At 46.5% G+C, this 16,879-nt stretch overlaps 1 protein-coding gene across 3 annotated transcripts in view; it reads left to right on the forward strand.

The window, feature by feature from the left end:
- Positions 1 to 16,879, forward strand: part of LOC138528751 (von Willebrand factor A domain-containing protein 5A-like) — an 880,743-nt gene that overhangs the window by 604,574 nt on the left and 259,290 nt on the right. For all 3 annotated transcript variants that reach the window (XM_069640621.1, XM_069640622.1, XM_069640620.1), the window contains exon 13: positions 7,573 to 7,676. In XM_069640621.1, coding sequence (XP_069496722.1) covers positions 7,573 to 7,676 — 104 coding nt within the window. The remainder of the gene's footprint in view (positions 1 to 7,572; positions 7,677 to 16,879) is intronic.

A 16,879-nucleotide genomic window follows, 5' to 3' on the forward strand; every position in this document is an offset into this window, starting at 1 on the left:
ATAGCGCTACGAACCCTCAGGTATTTGAGCGCTGCTTATTATTACCCCCGGTGTGTGGTGCTCATTTATCGACCTCGGAAGGATGAAATGCTGAGATTGGCGCTGCCGGGATTCGAACCTGCGTCCGCAGGCTCTGCACTGATGTCAAAGCGAGCGCTCTACTCGCTGTGCCACTTGACCAGGCTATAGAATCTGCTGTTATCTCGGCTGTGCTTGCTCTCAAATCAACCTCCCCAGCCGATCCCATCCCGCTCAGCACTCTTAGGGACATCTGTTCCTCTGTCGCACACCTTCTCACGGCTGCGCTTAGTGCCTCTTTTGCATCAGCTCACATTCCAAGTCTCTCAAGCACGCTCTTAGTCTTCCTCTTCTTAAAAAACCTAATCTTGACTCCTCTACTCTTTCTAATTTCCATCCCATTTCTCTCCTCAAGTTCCCCGTGAAACATTCGAGGCTCTAGTTACACCTCTTCTCTGCTCTTTTCATGAGGATTCTGGATGTATTCACCCTTTCCATTCCGGATTCTGGCCTGGCCGCGGCACTTGATCGGTCCGGGTTGCAGTGACCGATGACCTGGCTCTGATTGTGGATCACGGTGGCACCGCCGCCCTGATCCTGCTAGATCTCTCTGCCATGTTCGATATGGTCAACCATGTTATTCTGCTGGAGCGATTGTCTGCTGCCATTTTCTCTGGCCGGGTCTGGGTCTGGTTTGCTTCATTTCTTACTGGTCGCACCCAGTGTCGGGTTCCTTAATCTTGCATGGAGGTAAAACGAACACCTGCCTCCCTGTTATGTCTTGGTTCCTGGGAGTTGTGGCAACCACAGTCCTCCGCGACCTGCCGGGGAAAGAGGGTGAGGGTCCACTGGATTGGATAGGTTAGGGGTAATTAGGAAAAACGGATTGAGGGTTAGGTAGAGGTATTGGATAGGTTCGGGTTTTTTGGGAAAGGTGCTCTCTGTTGCCCCTGCCGGGGGTTTCTGGGTCTGTAGATACTCCGCCCGTTCACTCTGCATACATGCACACCCACTATGCTACTTGCCTCAACTGGCCTTCATGCCCTAGTGCTATTGCTTTGGGTATATTGCATTTGCATTAACATGAACACTTCCCTATTTGCATGCACATGCTGATTGTGTTAAATCACAAAACTGCACACAACTTAAAACATAGATTGTAAGCACTTAGCTTTCGTGTTGTGCTGCTGGGTGGCTTTAGTCACGAGCTGTGGTGCCAGATTTCTACTTCTGTGGCGATGCGGAGACTGCGCTACAATAAACCAAAGAAATCTGTGAGCGTGCACTGTGGAAGCGGTATCTTGTCATGCGTGGAGCTCCGCTAAACACTTACATGCAAACTCGCTCTTTTGCGGTTTGCAATGCAGAAGTTTCTACTGGTCCTTAGTACCGTTCTCACAACACTTGTATTGCTATTAACGTGTTTAAATGCACTTATCTGTCAGGTGGCGCGGGGCCTGCAGTGTGCGCCGGCGGGGAACAGCCCCGCGATTGGTAGCCTGCAGGAGCGCCTGGCCCGGACGTCTGCTCTCTCTCGCAAACATCAGCACATGCAGAGATTGTCGAGTGTGTCGTGCAGATGTGCGGAGCTTTGGGTGTAGTCCTGGCAGTACCAGAAGGCTTGTGTCCACACTGGCCTTCTGGGTAGTGTAGTTTTCTGTTCTTGGACCTCTGTAATGCACACTGAGCCTTTTGCCTGCAAATAAAACAAAGACGCTTCCTGACATGGAGGCATTTAAGTCTTTTAGGTCCTTCCTTAGGCCACACAGTTGAATGTCATGGTTCAAGGCCGCAGGACAATTCCAGCTCATGCCTGCTACATATGTGTTCCCGACACCCAGTCTCTTTCTCTTCCTCCTTTTATCTCTGTCGCAAAACCCCTCAGTTGTGGTGTCCCTCAGGGTTCTGCTCACCCCGAGCCCCCTTGTCTTCAATCTTTATATTCAGCCTCTTGCAAACCTGATTCACTCTTTTGGGTTTTTGGTGCTTCTCTTATGCTGACGACACGCAGATCCTGGTGAAGCTTGATCTATCTCATCCTGTCTCGGCTGAACGCTACTGCTCCTGCCTTCTTGCTATCCATCTGTGGATGTGTAGAAACCTTAACAGTGATAAAACAGAGTTATTGCTAGTCTGCTCCTCTTCGGCGTCTTCTGGCTGGTCTTCTGCTTTTTGGCCATCTGACCATGGCCCTCTGTCCACGCCGTCTCTGATGGTCATGAACTTCGGGTCAAGCTGTCCAACTCACTTTATGCAGAACCAGATCAGTGCAGTCTTCCAGTTGGTTAATTTTAAACTCTACATATTGCGGAAAGTTTGTTTCTACCTTCCTTTTCATCTGCGGTCATTGGTTTTATCCTCATTGGTTGTATCCTCCCTCACGTCCGGTTCCCTAGATCACTGCAATGTGCTTTACCTGGCCCAGCCGGCTTATCTTCTTCAGCGGTTGCAAGAGTTGCAAAATTCGGCATCCCGTTAGCATTGGGGGCTCCCCGGTTTTGTCTGACTACGCCTATTCTGATCAAATTGCATTGGCTCCCAGTTGCCAAGTACATTAATTTCAAGGCCCTTTGTGCGGTTCACCAGGCATTTTACAGTAAAGTGCCAGAATTTGTGCAATTTAAATTTTGACCATATATTCCTGCTTGGCATCTGCGCTCTGCCTCATCTCTGAGGATTTCGGGCCCCAGTTTCAAGCTGGCGCATGTGGGGGTGGTGGGATCGTTCTCTGGAACGGCACACCGTTGTTCCTGCATGCTTTGGAGGACCACCATTTGTTTCGTCTAGCCTTGAAAACTCATATTTTCTCAGTTTAATTTCCTGCTTCGGTCTAGTTCCTGTACCTCTCAGCGCAATGATGCACTAGCTGGTGTAGGTGCACTCTGCACATTTGTTTTACATTACATTACATTAAAAAGGACATTCTTATGCCAGAGACCTCTCGCTCCCATAGGAAAAGGAGTGGCACATCACCGTCCTGGAACTACGAGTAGTCCTTTGGGCCCTCAATTCTTCTCAGTCTCAACTCCAGGGAAAGGTGGTGCGAATCGTCACGGACAACACCACCACCATGTTTTACTTCATGAAACAGGGCGGTATCGGTCCTCAGTGATCTCCCTGGAATCGCAATCTCTGTGGCACTGGGCCATTCTTCAACATGTTTCTCCCATTTCACCGGCCCACCATCCAAAACACCATCACAGACTCTCTCAGCAGGGAGCTGCAGTTCTGCTACAAATGGGAACTTCAACAAGCACACTTGTTGCATCTCTTGAGTGAATGGGGTCTCCCTCAGATCGACCTCTTCCCGACGGCTGCCAATGCGAAGTGTCAGAAGTTTGCCAGCAGATATCCTCAGCCGAAGAGTCTGGGGGATGCCTTCTCATTCCCCAGGAGGGCCTCTTCCTGCATGCTTTCCCTCCAATTCCACTGTTGCTATGAATGATCTGCACACCCAGATGTTGCCACTGCAAGATGATCCTCATTGCACCGGTGTGGCCCAAGCAGATCTGGTACTCGGACCTTCTCCATTTGTCGGTAGCTCTGGCAATCAAGCTGCTGACACTTCCCGACCTCCAGAGAAGGAGGGTCAATACTGCACTATGACCCAGTGTCTGAGCCTCATAGCCTTGCTCCTGCATCCTTCAAATTTGGACACTCTTCGCTGCCTTTGTAATGCAAGAAGACCCTACCTAAACCACTCTACACTGGCTTGCTACAAGCACAAGTGAAAGCGCTTTATAGTGTGTGCTGGCCACAGAAGGTTTCACTGCTGCGCGTGACTTCTCTGCAGCTTCTTCCGTACCTGCTCTAGCTGGCGAAGGCTGGCCTCGCCTATGCCTCCATCAAGGTCCACCTGGTCGCCATATCCTGTTACACACGGACCACAGGCATGTTCTCCTTGTGGTCACACGGTCTCAATAAGGATTTTCAAGGGCCTCTTCAGAACATTCCCTCTGGTGAAGGGTCCTGCGCCGGCGTGATGGGCCTCTGCTTGACCCATTGCATCGAGCCACTTTGAACTTTCAGTCATGTAAAACCGCCTTCCTGGTGCCGATCACCTTGGCCAGGCACGTCAGAGGAATACAGGCTCTCTTGTAAGCATCTGTGTTTGTCCTTCCACACCGCTTAAGTAGTTCAACAATCTCATCCTTCCTTCATGCCGAAGGTTCAGTCGGACCATCTCAACAAACCTTTTGTTATGCCAGTTTTATCTGCAAATCCTTCTTTGCCTGCTGAGAGGGAATTCCGTTCTCTGGACGTTGCGTGAGCCCTGTATTTCTATGTTGCACACACAAAGGAATTTCAAAAGATGTCAATTTTGGACCTGTGGGACATGGGAAGTCCCTGTCTAAGGCTTCCATCTCTAAGTGGCTCTCTGGCTATGTCATGCACTGCCATCGTCTGGCCAACAGCCCGTTGCCACCCGGCCGAGAGCTAATTTCACCAGAGCTTATTGCAACAACTGCAGTTTTTCTCTCTGGTGTTCCCCTGCTTGACATCTGCAGGGCTGCAACGTGGAGGTCTACCCACACCTTGACAAGATTCTACCGCATCAACAGGCATTCCAGAGAGTCCCGGGATGGCCAGGCAGTGCTTCGCAACCTGTTTGTTTGAGGTAAGTGTGTTCTAGGGATACGTCTTATTGCATCTTTTGAGCCTTGCCACCTTCCGTGGTTGTGTATGTGTATTGCTGTGTAATCTTATTCATGAGCATGTGAAGACCCCATGCTGGAGAAGGAATATGTTTCTTATCTGTAACGACTGTTCGCCATTATGGGTCAAGCATGTGAACCCTCCCTCCTTCCCCTCTCTTGCTCTTCTTGATTCCTACTTCCACTTCACATGCACAACTAAATCTGAAGATGCCACCACGGTGGCGCTTAGGAGAATGAATGTCATTGGCTGGGGCAGTATGACCCAAAGTGACAGCAATAGGCTATAGAAGCGACACACAGTGTTTAGCTTTTAAAGGGAAAGTAGCTTTAATATTACTGAGGATTCCCAGCCTGACAGTTTAAAATTCATGAGCATGTGAATCCCTGTAAAACCGATGCTGGAGAACGGGTGTTTCAGGTAAGTAACTTGTTCCTTATCAGCACAAAGCACCGCTAGCATATCCGGTTTCCAGCCTTATCATAGACCAGAAGGAACTGTTAGATGCCTTGCTGCTTGTCCTATCTACATTCAAGGAACACTCATCCAAGACGCATGGAAATCCATCAGCCTTACTTCATCTGCAACTCAGGGCCATTGCTTGCCCTGTCTGACAACTGGATGTGCGTCATCAGCTACTGGACAGCTGCACCTTACATCCCTCTATAACTCCAAATTGACCTTGTTGGTTTCTAATTGAATGTTTCACCCACTAGACATTTTATTAAGTCTCCCATTAATTAATTAAGTGGGGATTTTAATTTCTGTTATCCAGTTTTTTATAACCAACTTCAGTTCAGAAAGAATATTTTAGTGAAGTAACACTTTTCTGGCTGGCGTGGCAACGATATTACTAAAATCATGTGTCCTTTCCAGAAGTATTTGAGGAAGCAATGGATTACAAAATGTGTACTGCCAGAGCAACAAGCATAAGTGCCCGTTCACCACTTGCCACATATTTACAGCATTACAAATGGGGCTGCTGCTGCTTGCATTGGCTTTCCTGTACAGTTGAAAATGCAGAAATTAACTTTGCTCACGGACACTCATAAAAGGACTGTCTTATTTATGACTGCATATCCCACCCACAATAGTGGAAATTCCACCGTGTGCCTCTTTATTCACTTAAGCTTACCATTGCTGCTGAACAGGATAGGGGCGGAGAGGGCAGTTAGATTGATGTTCCCATGTGGATCAAGGGGGCAGCAAATTAATTGTGTCAGCACAAGCTTGTATTCCAACCTTTGTGTGGGGGGTGGTGACAACAGGGCTTGCTCAATGGAGGGCGCAGTCCCACAGTGTGCCCACCCTTATTGGAATTTTCAGAGCACATCCACAAAGATAAGCATGGCTGTTGCATACCATAATGGAGCGTCAAGCAAAGCTATCATTGCACTAGGCTGTGCTGGGCTTGCTCACCCACATAGCTGATAGTGCAGCTGTTTTGAAGACTGCAATTTCTTATTTAATCAAGTATATGGCGCACATTTCTGATATGGGTTCAGCCTTTAATATTCGTACAAACTTCCTGTTTGCATCTGCGTCTGTAACATGACCCCTGGGCCTTGAAACCTGGTGAAGTTATTTCCTCCTTTAAAAAAACAAAACTGCAGTGCTTCTGTTTTTTTTAAATCCAAATTTCCCAAAATGCTGCAGTGAATTGGAAAGTACTTGACATTCATTGTATGTTTCAGTTATGGCTGACCAATTTGAGTGGGTGGTATATGACCCACTAACTTCAGTGGACCAGTTGTCAACTCCAGGCATGCCAGTGTCGCAGGGGCTTTATTCAGCTTGCCATCTATAGAAATGGTTGATGGTTATGAATTGCAGACGTGGTATGGGGAGCTATGCCCTACCGAGACAGCCCCACCACACATTGGCAGTTTGTTAGTGCCACTGGGTGAAGGTGCTGGGAATCCTAATCTGGCTCAGATGGACAAACTGGTTTGAAGTAGCAAAGGTTTTTGTGGTACCTGAACAGAGGGTCTTCATTTATTTTGTTTGTAGGCACAGTTGGGTTTTCTCTCAGAGATGGACAGATCACAATATTGTAAAGATTGTGATGACTGAGGTGATTGTGTTTTTGGTGTTTGGCATGTCTTTGCCAGAAAGGACATTTACAGCTCCCTGGCTCGTGTGTGTTCCCTGCTCCATATTCTGCAGATTTACCAGTAAAAACTCCTCCATAATTAAAGGTAGCTTAGTAGTCCTCGAACTCTGTTGGATTCATGAATTTGATGTGGAGAGATCCCAGAGACTGCTTACCCCAACTGATAGATCTCATGTGAGATCACACATACGGGCGGGAGGGTACTTAAATCTTCAGATCCATTCAGTGGTATTAGCCCCATTAGAGAGATCCCGTTGAAAAGTTGATGTAGATATTCAGTCCTTTATGTGCTTGAGGCATATATGTTATGTAGTAGGAATGAAGCTCCTATTAAATCAATATTTTGCCTCTCTCTAGATGGAACCTGTGTACACTGTTAATTGTCTACTAATCTTGATCTCCTTTTATTATTCTCTCTCCATCAATTTGGCTAACACTCTACCTCTCCTCCAGACCCTTCAATCAGGAGTGTTGCTATGTCTGCAGAAGATCCGGGGGTAAACTAATGTAGCGATTGTTGGGACTCGGGGCTAGCTAGCCTTTTGGTTTTAGCCCCTGAGCTTCTATCCAGGGCTTCAACCAAAAGACCTGGGGCTATAGCCTCCTCGGCCGCCCTCCCCCAGCAACGCCTTTGCCTTCAATGCTTTGTTATGCCTCTGTCTTCAGCTCTAACTCTTGGCCCCCTTTCTCTTCTCCCTATATGCCTCCACGCCCTTTCTTTTCTTCACTCTTTTTGATATGATCTCAACCTTGTTTTCACTCAACTCCACTCTTCTCACACACAGATAGATAATGTGGCAACTGCTGAAGTCTCGCTTGAGTATACATTTATGAATAAAAGCTTCAAGAACCCACTGCAATTCCCTCTTCAACCAAAGAATGAATCCAGGTAATAGCCTTTGGGTTATTCCATCTTCCAGGTAAACGTATTGGCTTTTTGACAAGGTTATTACCCTGTAAGCTACATCACTTTTCAGGTAATATTCTCTAGGTTATTGCACCTTCTAGGTGCCACCACTATGGTTACTTTACCTGCTGTGTTTTCACTCTTTAATGTATACCATCTTTAAGGTGACATCCTCTTAGTGTGTGTTTTCCAAGTAAAACACATGGGTTATACCTATTTGCACTTATCGTCAAAAGGGTCACTGTAAATAGACGTTTCTGACATGGGTGAATAGAAATCATGATACGCAGGTCTTGTTCCACCTCCGCCCATTTACTCATGTCTACATAATCTTCAATTCATTGGCAGACTTCATTGCAGGACTATTTGCCTTTTTCACCAGAACCAAGCCAAGGCAAACAAACATGGCAGTTAATTTTCCATGCTTCTTCATAGCTACTAAACGTAGTGACAGTTTTTTGGAAGGTGTCGATGGCCATCCAGAAAAAATGTGATACACCTCCACTCAAAATGTCTGCACCTATTTGCAGTCCCACAACATGTGCTGAAAGGATGCAGGATGAAAACCACATTTGGGACATGCATTAGATCTGTTTCAGTCACACAAATTCAATCTGGCATGTTACATGTTTGCTTGCTACAAGCAGTTAAAGGCAATAGGTTTGAACCTCAAAGATCCAGACACTTATTTGGTATGAATGCATGCTCAAGTCCACTCTGTATCCTCCAGTGGTTCATCCAGATCCTTTTCCCCTCTTCTCAGTGCTCTCATCATTGTATTTTGACTTGGGACAAAACAGACATTGTATAAAGTGGAAATGTATCATCCACAATTCAGTAGTTCATATGTGGCTTCTGGCTACAGTATGTATTTCGGGATCCTGTAGAAGTCCAGACAAGGCATCTCTAAACTTTGCAATAATTCTAACATAATCTAAGTACAAATTTGATCCCAACTTCCCTTTTTTGTAAAGTCTCTGATGAGAGATAATTCTACTGTCTTAAACAAACTGTCCCAATGTGCTGAAGTTACACTGAATCTTAACCATCGTTTCACGAATCAAAGGTAAGTCATTAAAGAAAAATTTATTTTTGGCCAATAGGACGCTTGAATGACAAATGTTAACATATATTTCTAAAATCAGCCCCTGGAGGGAGGATTTTAGGAGGACACCCTATTTATGGCAAACAGGGAAGACACTGAGAGGTTAGCCAAAACCCAATCAAGGTAGGTGAACGAGCAGTCAAGGCTTATTCCCAGGAAAAGTGTAAGAGTGGCTACAATGAGTCCACACAGAACACCAATAATTCAAGTCAGTAAGGATAAGAAAATACAATTATTTATTAGGCCTTTAGGAATAAACGTTACATATAATAATCACAGGTAAGTAATTTAAATCAAAAACCATATCTATATTTCTGAGGCTTCTGGAATCTGCTTAGATCACATGCTATGGATAGGCCCACAACTAGTGGAAGCTGCATAGTATTACAGTTGTTGTTTTCGAAACTCGAAAAGGGACGTCGACAGGGCGTGCCAGTATGAAAGTAATACTATCCCTAGTGTGACATCCACTGTACTGATGGTCTTCACATGTCGAGGTCCCTCAGATTGTTTTTTTCCGCCATCATTTTCAGACGCTAAACGCAGAGTTCCTTTCCACCTAATGCCATTTATTAACAAAGAAATTAGAGCTAGTTACTCTTTCTGTCCTTTTTTAAAGCTGTTTTTCGACAACATCTTCGAGAATGGTTTCAAGGTAAAACTTTGGACGCAGAACTTGCCTCGACGACACTCCACATGGCCTCGGAAGGCCGTTTGGGCCTCGGCCCCTACAGTAGGGAGAGTGGGGGGTGGACATATCTTAGGCAACTAAGAGAATGCATATTTCCCCTTCTCTCCTTTATAATCGCCAAGCTGCCCTTCCAATTAGACATGGAAAAATACACCTTTTAAATTTTGTCCCAGTTGTAACAAAAAATGTGTGTGCAACCTCGGTCTTCCGAGGGATAACAACGAGGGCCACTTTAATGCTTGCAAGCTTTTTAAGCCCAATACTCTAAGGGACCGAAAAACAAAACACTGTGCCCACCGCGCCATGCAGGCTGAGGCTGCCAAAGACGTGGTGGGTGCTTCTAGAGTCGGCAGCATCAGCGTCTTTTCGGATGACTAAGGCAAAGGGGAACCTTCGGATTCCCACGTGCAAGCCCCTGGCCCCACCAGACAGGCCGGTGGCACTGTTACGGGGACGACACACAGCGGCATCAGCACAGACAAATCATCCCACCCAAGGACAAAAGTCGACGAAAACACTGTCTACACAGCCACACATGATGTTGAGGGGAAGGTCCACTGGTTCCCTGTCCTCTCGGCATTCACAATCACGTTCACCTCACGACAGGCCCCCAAAGCCGAGAGAAAAATCAGATTTGGACTTTGTGTCTAATACTGCCGCCGAAGACCGAACGTCGAGAGATGCAGCACCGCTTGACCATCTGCCGAAAATTGATAAAATCCCGGCAGGCTTCTAAATTGTCCCATCTTGTAAAGAAACATGTCCTTGAAACACTGCTAAAAGGGAGGACTTTGAAACACCACACATCGAGGAGCCACAAGTCTCATAGGGAGAAAGAGAGTGTATCCCATAGGGAGAAAGTGTGTGTTTGTGTTTCCCAGTGTGAGGGGAACTATGTCTGCAACTATGAAACATAAGAGGCAGCCTACACCTGAAGTACCTCCCACTCCTGTAACTATACCAAGTTCTTGACAGTGGTCTGCTGACGAGATCCTAAAGGCAGCAGATCATTTCCAGATTCAAAAACAGGAAACGCAGATCGACAAGGATTTTGTCAAAGACATATTGGGTGACAAAAAAGCAGTAACCCAGTTATTACAATCCATACAAAGGAGAATACAACCCTCTCTAGAAACCCCAATCTAACGCGGGCAGTAAACTCCCACATTGAGAAAGTGTTCCGTCCAGCTCCTATTGACCCCCTCTACATCACAAGGTCAATTAAAGCCAGACTCACTGGTCGTTACCATGACAAAGAAAAGGGCGGGAACACCTCTCGCTTCATTAGAGACACCACCCAATAAAGAGAGCAAAAAAAGATACACTTTCGGAAGGAAATTGGCCACCTCTGCAGCATATCAGGCAACAATTGCCAACAACACCACTCTGCTGGCCTTTTACAACTGCCACAAGTGGGAGGAGATAGCCACTTTAATGGCCTCAGAACTAGAGCCTTTAAAATCCCAACTGTCCCTCGCAGTAGCAGAAGTGAAGGCAGTGACTAACTGTATTTAAAAAAAATAATTTAGATGCGGCTGATCATGTTGGAAGAATCATCGCAGAGGGTACACTTATAAAGCATCATGCATGGCTTCGCCAGTCAGGCTTTAAATTAGAGACAAAGCAACCCTCCTCAATATGTCGATCGAGCCTAATGTCCTTTTCAGCAAGGCCGTTGAGGATGCGTTAAAGAGTCCAAAGGAAGAGTACGACACTCTAAAGTCTCTATGCCAGCTCACTAACAAACTCTTGGGCCAAAGGGGTGGACAGCATTTTCGTTGCTTCAGGGGACAACATTCTCAGAGCGGATCTGGATACAACCAGAGTCAGGGTTCAGCAATCAAGTCAAGGGCAATCCTCTCAAGGCTTTCAAAGGGTCCAGTGAAGATCTTGTGGCCAGGGCAGATCCTCTTCTTCTAGTGGTGGAGCCACACCCCCAAAGCAATGACCACCTGCTTCACGTCCCCTCCCATGTAACTCCAGTAGGAGGACGTATAACACACTTCACCCACGCATGGGAGGGAATTACCTCGGACAAATGGGTGCTTTCAACCGGGGCTGGCTATTATTTAATAGAGCTGCAACAGCGTCCCTCCTACCACCCCCCACGACAAAGACCCACCACAAAGGAGGAACAGCGCATACTTATGGAAGAGGTCACAGCGCTTTGCCAACACTAGTACAAGTTCTCCGCTGGTGGACAAAGGAGAATCTGTTGTAGGGAAAACCCTTACACGACCCGGCGGTGCAAGCGGTAGTTACAACAGACGTATCACTCCCCTGGTGGGGGGCCCATCTCCTTCATCTCATAGCACATGGTCTGTGGACTCACAGCACAGAACCTCATCAACCTGCTGGAACTTCTAGCAATATTCAAAGCGCTCCAAGCCTTCGAAGCACACCTGACAAATCAGTCAGTACAAATTCTCACAGACTGCACCACTGCAATGTTCTATATCAACAAGCAGGGGGGCACACATTCTCCAAATCTGTCCCAGCTAGCACAGAAAATATGGAAATGGGCACTCAGACGGGGGATGTTCCTGGCTTCCTAGCATGTTCCAGTGGAGCTCAACACCCTAGCGGACTCGCTAAACTGAGATCCTCTACCAGAAGATCACAAGTGGCGACTCGACAGAAATGTCGTTGGTCACATTTTTTCACAGTGGGGTTACCCCACGCAAGACTTGTTTGCTACAAGAGAAAACAAACAATGCCCAGACTTTGTGTCCAGGTTTCCCCAACCAGACTCCAAGGGGAACGCCCTATGGATGAGTTGATCAGAGAAATTTGCCTACGCTTTTCCCCCAACTCCTCTAATGGACAGGGTGGTGAACAAGTTTCACAGAGAACAGATGACGCTTATCCTAGTTGCTCCCATGTAGGCAAGACAACCCTGGTGTCCACATTTGTGCAAACTAGCGATATTCGATCCAATCAAGCTCCCGGCCAAACCAATCTGCTATCCCAGCACGGGGGAACAACATTACACCCGCAACCTCACTAACTGAACTTGGCAGCGTGGCTCCTGAGGTCATAGAGTTTCGACATCTAAATTTACCATAAAGGTGTATGGATATTCTCAAGGAGGCACGTAAACCAAACACCAGACACTGTTATTTCAAAAAGTGGAGGAGATTTGTAATTTGGTGCCAGTCAGAACAAAAAATCATGGTGGAAGGTTCCCGTCATTAAGGCATTTATGGACGTAGTAAAAATACTCCACCCTCCTATTTCAAACCCATCGCCAGGTTGGGACCTCAATGTAGTACTTGCAAAGCTCATGGGACCCCAATTTGAGCCTATGCAGAAGTCCAGCCTTAAACACCTCACGTCAAAGGAGCTTTCTTAGTGGCTTTAACCTCCATAAGAAGATTCAGTGAACTTGCTCATTTCAAAGTTCCACGTAAACCAATCCATTGAGATACCGGCCTTCTTTCAGAATCCAACAAGCTCAGCTGAGAAAAAACTCCATACACTAGATTTAAGGAGGGCAGTCCTTTACTATGTAAAGAAGACCAGACCGCTCAGGAAAACAGACCAACTGTCTCTGTAGCACCAGGCAGAGAAGGAGACCGCATTTCCAAGAATTCCATATCCAGATGGATAGTCAGATCCATACAGCTCTGTTACTCTTCATCAAGCAAAACACTGCCTTTCACACCAAGAGCTCACTCCACAAGGGGTACAGGAGCTACTTTGGCCTTTATCGCAAATGTCCCTTTGGACGCCATTTGCAAAGCAGCTACATGGAGATCAGTACACACTTTCACTCAGCACTATTGCATTTATACATGCTCTAAAGCAGATACTCGGGTGGGACAAGCAGTTCTAAAACATCTATTTGCCGCTGGATCTTCTCACAACCCACCACCTTCTCCTAACACTGCTCGCTAATCTATGCATAGCATGTGATCTAAGCAGATTCCACAAGCCTCAGAAGGGATATATTACTCACAGTAATCATATTGGTGATGCTTGTATCTGCTTAGATTCACATGCGCCCACCCTTCCTCCCCTTGGAGTATAAAGTCCATAGGTGTTTTCTGAGCTTTATCTGGGCTTTATCTGATACTCATCTGCTTTAATGTACCTGTACTCGCGCTACACTTCATGAAACCTCATGTCAGAAACAAAACAATCTGAGGGACCTCGACGCATGAAGGATCATGGGTACAGTGGACATCACAATAGAGATAGTATTACTAGCCCGCCCTGTCGACGTCCCTTTTCAAGTTTCAAAAACAACTGTAATACTCTGCAGCTTCCACTAGATGTCGGCCTATGCATAGCATGTGAATCTAAGCAGATGCAAGCATCAGAAATACGATTAAGGTGAGTAATGTATCCCATATAAAACACTTGGATAAGTTTCCGTACTCAGCTGATGCAATCAGTGTTCGGTTGCCCTCCACTGTCCAAATGGCAAAGTGCACCTTTGTGTGCCCTTCCACTTCAACAACAGCTATCATATTAACTAACAGAATGAGCACGGTTCTATGTGGTCACCTTCCACTATCGCAAACATTCTGAATAATTTCAAGTTACTTCCTTCCATGCCCACTTTTCTTCACACAGGGCACAGCGGTTCCGGTGTCAATGAACAGTTAATTACTGGCTCAATGTTCAAGTCTCTAAAGAACAAAACGCTGTAGGACGAATGCCTCCTCATGAGCTAAAACTGAAAGTAGGTGTTGTAATTAAGCCACTACACAATTTTATGCCATCACAGGGACTGGAACAAGGTTGACAAATGCATGTTTACAAAGACGTATCAAAGAGTCCTGTGTAATCGGTGGATTGAACTTACACCACGCATACCTCTGATTCCATCTAATACAAATATGCCTTTCAAATTCAAAAGAAGACAGTTTCCTATTAGTTTAGCCATTCCAACGTTTAGCCTTTTCAATGACCATTAATAAGTCACAGGGACCTATTCCCCCTTCCTGGAAGCGATAAGTGGTAATTCCGATATTTATGAAGGGGGACAGAAGTGACGCTATTAATTAATGATCAATATTGACCTTTATGATATGCTAGAACGGCGTATGTTATGCCAGGAACAGTTAATGTAACGTAGATCTACATTCACCCTTAGAAATAGGGTTGCATTATGTCCCAGTGCTCAACAAGTGAGTAATCGGATGCCGGAAATATAGTTACAATAGTTAGATTAAGCAAAAACCCAGTTCCCTTCGATTTTATGAAGTCCATCCCTAAGATGTATGGTACTTTGTGCCCAAAAGTTGCAATTTACAAAGTATGGTTTGTTCAGGGAAGGTGTTTCAGACCTGATGCAGTGGGCTTTTTCGTAAGTATTTACTCAAAGTCAAGTAAGTACCCCACGCTATCCTATTCCCTAGTTAAGCCCTTGGATAGAATCCATAGCCCAGGAATGGCGGCCAGAGGATAGGCAAGAGGGAGTTTGGGACAAGAGCTCTACACCCAATGTTAACCTATCGAGGATACAGTGGAACAGAAACAGGGATGTTAGCTTACCCCCCTGACTCTGATCCTTCCAGTGGCACTGCAGGTCTTCCGGAATTTCTGGAGGACACAATCTTCTGTGCTTGGTCAGGGTGAAGGAATCCCAGGAGTCGTGCGTGCAGAGGTCACTTTCGTGTCAGGGGACTGGTCGCATTTCTCACCAGACTCTGCTCCAGTCCGTTTCAGGGAGAAGACGCCAAATGAAGAGAAGGTCAAGACTTTGGCAGTGCAGACCCTACAGGACACATCTTGGGAGTGCAGAAGGATTGTTCCAGTGGAGGTCATCATGGTCCGGCAGTGATAGGTAATCATTCAGTGGTGAACACAGAAGCAGCCCCAGCACAGCTTCCCTTCTAGTGAGATGGCTGGAATTGTGAGGACAGGCGATTTATGGTAAAAGCTGAAGATCTTGCATGTCCCAAGGCTCTGCATGGGACGATGATGGCTGCAGCGACGTAGCCCAAAAGGGATCTGGTCAGTCCACCGGATGGATGAGGGACACTTCTGAAGGTTTCCATGTGTGGATCCTCGAGCATGGTTTGAGACTGGATGTTTCCAAGGGTCAAGGCACAAACTAGGATCTTCTGAGCTCAAACAGAGGAGCAGGGCTTCACTGGGCCAATCACTGGAGTCGAGTCTGCTCTGATGCAGGGGTTGTCATCGGGTCATCAGCGGGCTGCTCTTCTTTGTAGAAGTCTTGGTTCCAACGGTGATCCGCCAAATAGCTACAGGAGCCCTCGATTTAGCCAAGATTCAGGCTTGGAGCAAGCCCACCAATGGTAAGGATCTGCAACATTCAAACAGCCCAGGAATGTCCAATCCTGGGCAACCACTGGTCATTACATCCATCCAGCACCAGACTTTTGAGTGCCTGAGGATATAGTCTGGGATCAGACAGTCCCAGTCCACTCCTCTGGCTCAAGCAGGAACTTTCACCTGGAAAGGGGTTGCCATTTATGGCATTTCCTAACTGGAGAAGTCAGGAAGAAGGCCAAAGAACAAGCTAAAATCTTGTGGTACTGCCATTTTAGGATGCTAGCCACCTTTAGTAGCCATTCGCTGTAAGAGCAAAACCGCATGAGAAAAATATCACAAAAATTGTAAAAGTCACGCAGCTGCCACCAGCTGGTTTTAGGCACACTGTCAAAGTAACCAAAAGCCATTAGTGAAAAAGGTATGACGCTACAAAGTATCCTAACTGCGCTTCACTGTAAGGTGATGTGGGCAATTGTAAAAATACAAGAATTCCAAAAGGGAGACAGTCTCTCAGTACTAACAGTCTTTGAGATTAGTCAGTTTCTCCATAAGAATGAACTTAGATGCAAGGGAAGTGAAGCATACGTCTTTACTGACCTCTCAAACAAGTGTTTACTGATGTTCTTTGCATTTTGTATTTATAGGCACCAGGGTGCAAGGAGGAGAGTGCAGTTTCAAAGGATGATGCAATAAGGGGTGCAGACGAGCAATAACATAAGGAGGGTAATAGAGCAATGGAGGAAGCCATCGATACAGGGTGCCATTGATGCTGAGCAAGAGAAAATATGGGCGAGAAAGAGTGAGCGAGTGTACAAAATAAAGTGGGAGTGGATTAGAGGGGATAGGGACGGTTGGTAATGTGGTTGGAAGAATAGAGGGGGTAGGGTGGTGTAGGGTGTGTGGAGCCAGAGAGAGGGGAGTAGGGTGCATGGTTGGGGGTAAAGAGAGTAGGATGGGTGGCGGTAGATAGAGGGGGTAGGGTGGGTGGGAATAGTGAGAGGTGGGGGTAGGGTTAGAGAGGGTAGGGTTAGAGAGGGTAGGGTTAGAGAGGGTAGGGTTAGAGAGGGTGGGGTAAAGAGGTTGTAGGTAGAGAGGGTGGGTGGGTAGAGAGGGTGGGGCAGAGAGGGTGGGGCAGAGAGGGTG

The sequence above is a fragment of the Ambystoma mexicanum genome, chromosome 7q (genome assembly GCF_040938575.1).
Source record: "Ambystoma mexicanum isolate Mex_15411 chromosome 7q, UKY_AmexF1_1, whole genome shotgun sequence".
Taxonomy (NCBI): domain Eukaryota; kingdom Metazoa; phylum Chordata; class Amphibia; order Caudata; family Ambystomatidae; genus Ambystoma; species Ambystoma mexicanum.